Source organism: Chrysemys picta, chromosome 6 (genome assembly GCF_011386835.1).
Source record: "Chrysemys picta bellii isolate R12L10 chromosome 6, ASM1138683v2, whole genome shotgun sequence".
Classification (NCBI taxonomy): Eukaryota; Metazoa; Chordata; order Testudines; family Emydidae; genus Chrysemys; species Chrysemys picta.
In genome coordinates, this window is record NC_088796.1 from 98,147,357 (window position 1) to 98,156,757 (window position 9,401).

Below are 9,401 nucleotides of genomic sequence, written 5' to 3' on the forward strand. Positions count from 1 at the left end.
CCTCCGTACTTTCCCCTCCATTTCCACACTTACTGAGACGGAGCAACAGCACAGTCCCTTTCTTGCACATGGAACCCAGTGCTGTGATCTGGATAACCTTAATCCAGCAGCACCGGGAGAGGGGGCTGTATGGCCATGTTAGGCCAAGTGACAATCTAGCCCTTACTAGTTGAGACAATGCTACTAATTTCACTCCTTTACCCACTTCTTCCATTTCTATTTTCTTCTTTTCTCACACAGCCATGGACATGGGGGTTAGGGGGATGGTTTGAAGTCTGATTGAACAGCCCCATTTTCATGTTAATCATGTCAAACCATCCACTTCAATATGCCACACAAGATGTGCATGTAACCTTTGTATTTGCCTATGAAACTGTTTGTGTAATAAACCAAGCACACAGTGTTCTGTTAGTGCTTGTCTAAGGAAGCAAAACATTATAGCATCCAGCAAATCATCTGAATCACTAATAGGAAAATGGCTCACACTCTTTTTGCCATATCCGGTAATGTTTATTTGTAGTGTTGTTATAGCCGTGTCTGTTCCAGGATATTAGAGAGGCAAGGTGGGTGAGGTAATATCTTTTACTGGACCAACTTCTGTTGGTGAAAGAGACAAGCTTTCAAGTTACACAGAGCTCTTCTTCAATAAAACATAGACCTTCACACACACACACACACACACACACACACACACAACTTGTCTCTCTCAGTAATCTTTTAGCATTTAATGAACTTAAAAATATACATTGAAAATATTTTTGAGCACCCAAAATTCTAATAGCACAAGTTTTTTTTTCTTAATTTATGGCTCAGGCACTTTTCAAATAGACTTCTTAATGCTAGGCATGTTCAGTACTGATACTTGATGACAACAAATGCCCTGTGTCATTGGTGGGAGCAGTTTAGCTTAGTTTCCAAAGGAAGATGATAACTTTTCATATTCCAATATTAAACTGTTGCTTTATTTTCCTTTAAAGGGAAGGGAGCTCTCAGCTGTACGTCCTGTGTGTGGAGTTACCATCTAGCAGGTGGAATCTGCTACTCTGAATGTTTTGCTGGAGAATACAAAGTCCCAGAGGTACTATCTATACACAAGCATCTTCTCTAGAAAATATTTACATAATAATGGACTTGAAAACCAAAGGAGAAAAGCAGAGCAAACAGTGTTTGATTCAAAATTCAAAAGTTATTTTTATTCCCCTCTTGGTGGAGAAGACATGACTCCAAATGCTTCTCTGAAATGAATGGAATTCCATCCTTGTAAAACAGGATTAAGTCAGACTACAATCAGGGCCTGAGTATGTGCAAAACAGAGGGGATCAAATGAGAGATGACCTCTATAATGGGGGATAGTTGAGATGTGTGGGAATGGGTGGTAGGCATTAGAACAGGCATTTCCTTACCTCACTTCCAAAGGATTCCAGAGGTGATGGATTTAATTCACATTTTCTTTTTTGTTTTATCTTTTCCCAGTTGTTCTACCCACCTCAATTATCCTAGCAGCATTACTGAGCAGTTTCCTTCAAGGGTGTGTCATTATTATTAATAATTATTATTAATTATTTGTATTGTGGTAGAGCCTATGAGCCCCATAGACTCAGGTCCCATTGTGCTAGGCACTGTACAAATACAGAACAAAGACATGGTTCCTGCCCCATGAAACTTACATTCTAAGTAAGTTTCAGAGCTAGGCTGTGACTGAGTCTGATCTGTGTGTAACTGAGTGCCTCTGATGAGGTGCTGGCTAATGCCTTCAGCTGCCAAGGGCATTCAGCACTTCACAGGATCTGTCCCCCATGAGCCAGCAGATGGTAAGGAAGAGGGATAAGAGGGAAAATACTAATTTTCTCCAGTCATTGTAACACCAGCCATAGGGACCCAGCTCCGAATCATTTGCCATGTCAATGAAATGAGCTAGGCCATGTGGTTATTTGCTGATTGTCACATTTAAAATAACTATTAAGGGAATTGAGCTGCATTAGGCTTCAAGAATGGAGAATTACATTTTAAAAATACTCCAGAGTTTTATATTACTGTGGGGCCTCGTTTTCAGTGTCGTTTTTATTACTGTTGATGACAGAAGAAATTACAGAGATGTGTGCAGCTCACCAAGACACTATATGGAAGCCACTAGTGGCTTCCATGTGTTACAACTCCTGCTCTGTGTCAATTCACAGAAGATATGAGTTGTTACAGCTCCCAATTATAGTGCCTTGGCTCTTTAGCTTACGATGTAGTAGCTCATGCTTTTAGTTCTGGAGGTGCCCCATTCATTCCTTGGTGTATCAGCCAAGATGGTGGCCATCACCTAAACCAGAGGTGGGCAAACTAAGGCCCGGGGGCCGCATCCGATCCTTCAGACATTTTAATCTGGCCCTCGAGCTTCCGCCACGGAGCAGGGTCTGGCGCTTGCCACACTCCGGCACTCCAGTTGGGGAGCGGGGTTGGGGATGTGCCCCACTCCTTGCATACCGTGGCTCCGCGCAGCTCCTGGAAGCAGTGGCACGACACTCCTCTGGCTCCTACATGTAGGGGCAGCCAAGGGGTTTGGCACGCTGCCTCTGCTCCAAGTGCCACCCCCACAGCTCCCATTGGTTGGGAACCACAGCCAATGGGATCTGCAGGCATGGTGTCTGTGGACAGGGCAGCGTGCAGAGCTGCCTGGCTGCACCTCAGTGTAGGAGCCAGAGGGGGGACATGCCGCTGCTTCTAGGAGCTGCTTGAGGTAAGCACCGCCTGGAGCCTGCACCCCTGATCCTCTTCCACACCTCAACACCCTGCCCCAGCCCATATCCCCCTCCTGCCCTCCAAACCCCTTGATCCCAGCCTGGAGCACCCTCCTGCACCATCCCCAGCCCCACCCCAGAGCCCTCACCCCTCCCAGGCACACCCCAACCACCTGCCCCATCCTGGAGCCCCCTCCCACATACTGAACTCCTCATTTCTGGACCCACCCCAGAGCCTGCACCCCCACAGCCAGAGCCCTCACCCCCTCCTGCACCCCAAGCCCCAATTTTGTGAGCATTTATGGCCCACCCTACAATTTCCATACCCCGATGTGGCCCTCGGGCCAAAAAGTTTGCCCACCCCGACCTAAACACTATGACTAAATCCTGGTCCCAACTAATTTTGCCATTTATGTCCACAGGACCAGAATCTGTCCCCTCAGATTACAGCAGCATAGAATTGCCAGCTCCGTGCTGAAATAGAAAAGGAAAGCAAATGTGGTTTGATTGTGTTCTGTATCCCCAGAGAGACCAATCAGAATGTGAAAAATGCCATGATACCTGCATAGAGTGTAAAGGGCCTGGACCCCTCAACTGCACTGTGTGTCCAGCTAACATGAAACTCTACCTAGACGAGGGCCGCTGTGTGCAGTGCTGTGATGGCTCTAATCTCACAGAAACCCAGGAGTGCTGCGACTGCAGTGAAACACAAGGTAGGACTGAGATGAAGAGAAATGTTGATATTTAATGACCTTGTGGTCTGTTGGGTGTTTGTTTTGTTTCTTAAACTGATTTTCTTCTGAGCTGCAGAATTATCATTGCAGGACTTTGCTGCATACAAATGCATTTCTAATACACCATTGCCAGAGTATCTAGAGTCTCTCACTCACTGCTGCTATTTTAAAGGGTCAGATCCCAGCAGACAGCTTCCAAGTCTTCTCAGAATGTTTCATGATCTGGGTGAATGGGAAATGCTTGTGTAAATAGGTGGCAAATTGAGGCATGCATTTTAAATTCAAGTCAAACTCACCCCGGGTGTAACTCCATTGTAGCTACTCAAAGTAGCTATGGTGCTTTACCCCAGAGGTAAATTCAGTCCAACACATTTAAATTGTTAGTGGGTTTAAATGTGCTATTAGACAGAATACATAAACTTTCACCTAAAATGAAGTCCCCACTTTAACTATGTCATGTTATTCACATTTTTTTGGTTACCTTTAACTTGCAGATGAGTGTGTATTACAGACCATTCTGAACCTACCAACTCAAAGCAAAGGGAAAACTACTTTTTTTGTTGCTACCTCCATTTTGCTGATCCTCTGCATTGGAGCCATTGTATTCATCTGGAGAAGATCACGAGCCAAAGCCCAGACAGTAATCAAAGGTGGGTACCAGAAGCTGACAGATCATTCAAAACCCTTCCCTTCTTACAAGAGCAACCACCATGACAGCACCAGCTATCAGGATGATCAAGTGATTGAGTATAAAGACTGGGATAAAGATGACGAAGAAGATGATGATGATGATATTGTATATATGAGCCAGGATGGCACAGTCTATCATAAATTTAAATATGGACTTCTGGAGGATGAGGAGGAAGATGAACTGGAATATGATGATGAAAGTTATTCATTTAGATAATTTTTTTATTAATTTGTGTATTTTTCCTCCTTACTGCCTTTCTCATTACATTAAATTAATTTAGTTAGCTTATAGGGGATATAAAATATTTCTTTCTCTGCATGACTGGGCTCAAGCAGAATTTTATGTTTATGGTAATTCTAAGAAAAAGGGATTTTAGCTATACATACTGTGAAAGCAGAGTTGTTTCTAAACTTTTGTTTCCAAAACATTTTATAAATCCTTGATGGGTCTTTCAAGCAGCAGTACTCAAGAAATGGGTTGGCTAAAAGATTCTTTTTCTGTATACTCATGTGTGGAAATAAAATATTTTCCAGTATGTATCTGTAAGTGCATAGGTATATAAAACAGACACACGTATCCAACTAGCACTTGCCAATCCCTTTTAAAAATATACTGATATAAACAAGAAAGGCATATGTATCTACATGATAGATGTCCCTGGGATAGGATGTCACTTAATTGTTTATTTCTGTGTGATTAAAGTTTGTACTGTAGTTCACATTATAATGTGATTTTGCATATTTTACTCTCTTTTCCTTTCATAGTATTATCCAAAGCACTGGTAAGCCCCAAAATCTGACACATTTCTATAATCTTTAAGTGCATTTCCTCAAAAATTTAATATCTCTGACATTCAGTTTTAGATAAAATTTGAGGTCACTCTGACCCTATTCCAAGAAGAATGTATTGCTGTAGCCATGGCTTGAATGAAAAAAAATCTGAAATATTTTATATGACTAACTCCTGTTTCACTTTTATCTTAGTGAGTATGCATTTTAAGCAATATTTCATTTTGTACAGACTTATTTGGACTTAGTACAAAGGAGTGCTTAGTCTATAAATATGTATGTGGAAAAATCTTGAGATTACAGAGAATTGTCACAGAACAGACATGAAACAACAGATTTATTAATCCTACTTTTCATATCTATCACAAATGGCTTTGGATGTTCAGATAATAGGAAAGGGAGTAATCAACACTGCACTGAAAAACAAAATGAAACAATGGAAGACAATAATGATCTTTTTATCATTATAGATTGTATAATTTATTGCATTACATGAGAAGACGCTAAACCTGGTTCCTTTGTTGTGAAAGAATAAACTGAATCTTTATACAAAAGCATGCCAAGAAGGTTGTTATTCACTAGTAATATGGCCTTGTGGCTAAAACCGTGGACTAGGCCTTAGGAGACCTGCGTTCAATGCTGCACACTGCTACAAAGTTCCTATGTGATTGTGGGCAAATCACTTACTTTCTCAGGCTTGGTCTACACTACCCCCCTAATTCGAACTAAGGTACGCAACTTCAGCTACGTGAATAACGTAGCTGAAGTCGAAGTACCTTAGTTCGAACTTACCTTGGTCCACACTCGGCAGGCAGGCTCCCCCGTCGACTCCGCGGTACTCCTCTCGCCGAGCTGGAGTACCGCAGTCGACGGCAAGCACTTCCAGGTTTGACTTATCGCGTCCAGACTAGACGCGATAAGTCGAACCCAGAAGTTCGATTTCCAGCCGTCGAACTAGCGGGTAAGTGTAGCCAAGGCCTAAGTCTCAGCTCCCCAGCTGTAAATCAGAGCTAATAATATTTCTGTATTGCGTGGGATTGTTAATTCATTAATGTTTGTGAGGAACTCTGATACTATGGTAAGGGATGCCATATAAAAACCTAGACAATGCATTTAATAGTCCTTGTCTCCTTACAATACACAATTGGTGTATACGCTTAGAGTATTTTTGGTTAACACTGATAGGAGAGCTTTAGAAATACTTGTGACGACCTGAAGGAAGCTGACTTTCAGTATATTTCCAATATTCTTACTACTGTCATTTATTGGCTGGTTAAAGAAACGCCTCTATAAAGCCCATTTTGCTCCTTCAGGGTGCGCTCACGTATTTTAAATCTTCTCTGGGCCACTAGGTGTGTAGTCCCAATGGATTACAATTACCATGGATCTCCCCTACAGGAGGAATTTAGAGCCAAGTGAAATGTACCCACCTAACTCAGACTAGGGAACACCCGCCTTTCCCCTATTTATGCAATGTCTGATGTTATATAGACTCCATGTAAAATATGCTACGGAACACTTTACATAAGTACTATCAACTACAGGTTATGCCTAGCAAACAGAGTTAAAAGTTTGGTTTAGGTAGTATATTAAATTCTGGATGAAGTTAGGATTGTCAAATCAACAGCCCATTCACTTTATTAAAGGAAAAAAATCATTAATTCAGGTTTCTTTCCCACTTCCACCATTTCCCACCTCCACAAAACCCAATCCAATGCCCACTGAAGTCAACGACAATCTTGGACTGAGTTCTAATTATTTAAATCCTCATTGTCAAAGTGGGATGTTGGAGATGCACATGCTGATTAATTACACATCTGAATTCGTAATACAAAAACGTGGGCTGTTGTCTATGTATCTATTGTCCCCTGCTTTGTAATGAAAAGGGCTGAAGGCCAAATTTTCAAACCCTTACTTGCAGACCAGGGGAAGGGTTAAAACCATTTAACATATTGCCCAACATAAATCAATGGCTTATAATTATAGGAAAAGATGTAACAATAAGGTACTTTGAAAATAAAGATTTGACAAATCACTTTAAGTAAAAGCTCATTCTTGGTAAAAGTTCTCAAAACAAAACAAAGGCTAGAATAAGAAAAACAGTGAAAACATATTTGAAAGGCCATACCGAGAAAAAGAACTATTCAGTTTCCTGTTCACACCTCTCATTTAACAATACCCTTATTTTAGTAGTGGTTTGTATAAATTGGCTGTAAGAATATGCTTTAACCTGAAACTGCCCTTATCAAATTTCAAAGGCTTATTTTAAGTCCCTAATATGCTTAAAATTGCTCTAAAAATTATGTATGAACTGAGCAGCCTATGGGCTTTCAGTTTCAGCATGAAGAAAGGCTGGTGTGTCCAAAACTACCCAAATGACAAATTAATGGAAATGTCTTGCACAATATTCCTTTTTGAACTCCTGTAACTCAAAAAGGGATTTGTTTTAAACTAAAAATGTGCAACTCACTATTCAAAAATATGGTCCTACCTAATGGACCAGATATAAAAATCACAGTGGTTTTAGTACACCTCTGAGAGCCAGAAACCTTTGAGTTCTACTCTCAGTTCTAGTTTGCACTGTTTCTGTGGCTTATCCCCCAGTCCTCAAAGATATTTATTTAAGCACCTAACTCCAATGGGATATATTTAGGCACCTAATAAAGAGAGTCTGCACTGTAAGCACAATGTAGAGATTGAGGGTCAGATCTTCAAAGGTATTTAGGCACCTAACTCCCATTGGAGGTACAGATCTGCCTAATCTTTAGGTGCCTAAATATATCCCATTGGAATTAGGCACCTAAATACCTCTGAAAAAATCTAGGCCTTAACTTCTACATTGTGCTTAGGTTACAGACCTGCCTAGTGTTTGGCTTTTGCCCTTCTGCATCCAGCTTGACTTGCCACCTATGGCTCTCTGGCTACCAAAATTTTTAATCTGTATCTCTTGACTGCTATGGAGATCCATTCCACCAGCTGCTGCAAGGCAGGAAAGAAGCCATAAAAAGAAGCATGAAGAGCTGCTTACCGTTACTATGAGAGTGGGGCTGCAGAAGCAGAGCAGGCCAGGCCTGGCTAGCAGAGAAGCAGCTAAGAGGCGCCTTCCCCGTTTCCATAAGAGCAGTGCTTTTGGATGAAAGAGGTGGGACAGGCTGCTGTGAGGAGAAGGCTGAGTTCTAAGAGCTCCTGGAAGAGGATATTGATTTTGTGTTGGGTGAGATGGAAGAAATTAATTATGTTTTACACAGTGGGAGATAATTAATTTTGTGGAGGGGGACTGGTTTTGTTGAGGAGGGAATTGATTGTAAGGGGTGAATACTTGATAAATGGTATCAACAGGAGCTTGAGGGGGAGGAAGTTTTGTAGTGGGGTGACGGGGGTGTTTTGCAACAGGATGCTGATCACCTCAGCCATGTTTGTTTTATTAGTTCTAAGTGATCAGATTAACCCCTTTGAACGTTATTTAAAAAAAAAAAAAAAAAATCAAAACTAGATGGTAAATGTGGCGGACACTAAAAAGTATCACTGAAAGCCAAGGAGAGTCTCTGGTTTTAAAAGGGCTCTCTCTACATATCTATCTATCAATAGAACCTACAGTCCCTAGATGAGGGATCAGAGTACTATTGTAGTAGGCAATGATTTTAAAAAAATAATTATAATAAAGGACTAAGTCTATTGATATTATCTAGCAATCTGGAGAAAAAATGTTGTAATTAAGTTTTCACTAGTGAAAGAGCCATGGTCATCCATTTAAAAAGGAAACAGCAAAAATCAATTTTGATTTACATCAGTGTGAAAAAGAGTAAGATTTGACCAAGTGAATTTTTACTAGGTTTTCATTAAAAATCTATTCTTGTGGAAATACTACCCAGGAAGTAATAGTAGCTTCAGGTGAGTACAGTGTTAGTTACACAACATGGCAATAAATCCTAGACAGTAGAAATTCTGTGAATAAATAAAACCTAGTCCTAAGAATTTAGGATGATATTGATGGGTAGAAGGTGAAGATATATAATTTGCCAAATAGTAGGAAGACTTGCTAATAAAAGGTGATTTCACATGTTGTTGAGGAGTCTGCAGGGACTCTTAGAAAACAGCATGGAATTTTAATAAACCTTTTGGTGCAAGATTCCAAAGCTCAGACACATGGTAGCTGTACCAATCTCCCTATGTACAACCATACTTTTAAGCAGTGTGAACAGGATTTTTCTTCTTTTTGTACAATCTCATTGCCCTCAACACAAAAAGCAGGTAGGGCACTTTCATGACAAGAAAGAGTGAAGTCTGCTGTCTGCAAAGGAGTCAACTGAAGCAATACAAAACCCAACTTTAACTAGTTGATTATATACATTACATACACACATACATATCCATATTAGAAATTACTAGTAACCAGTGGTTCTCAAATGTTGAACATTAACAATTGTTAGTTACTAACGTAAGTCAGGCTGAAAGAATCAAG

General features: G+C 40.7%; 1 protein-coding gene and 1 long non-coding RNA gene across 4 annotated transcripts in view; both read left to right on the forward strand.

Annotated features, from left to right (window-relative positions):
* The window catches only part of PCSK5 (proprotein convertase subtilisin/kexin type 5), a 296,986-nt gene extending 291,493 nt beyond the window's left edge, over positions 1–5,493 (forward strand). For all 3 annotated transcript variants that reach the window (XM_024105417.3, XM_042850577.2, XM_065550516.1), the window contains 3 exons: positions 978–1,078; positions 3,253–3,439; positions 3,955–5,493. In XM_024105417.3, coding sequence (XP_023961185.2) covers positions 978–1,078; positions 3,253–3,439; positions 3,955–4,367 — 701 coding nt within the window. In that variant the 3' untranslated portion in view covers positions 4,368–5,493. The remainder of the gene's footprint in view (positions 1–977; positions 1,079–3,252; positions 3,440–3,954) is intronic.
* An 18-nt stretch (positions 5,494–5,511) lies between these two features.
* Positions 5,512–6,150, forward strand: LOC135972427 (uncharacterized). Its single transcript, XR_010588879.1, has 2 exons — positions 5,512–5,634; positions 5,923–6,150. It is a non-coding gene; the product is annotated as an uncharacterized LOC135972427 (long non-coding RNA).
* The last annotated feature ends 3,251 nt before the right edge of the window (positions 6,151–9,401 follow it).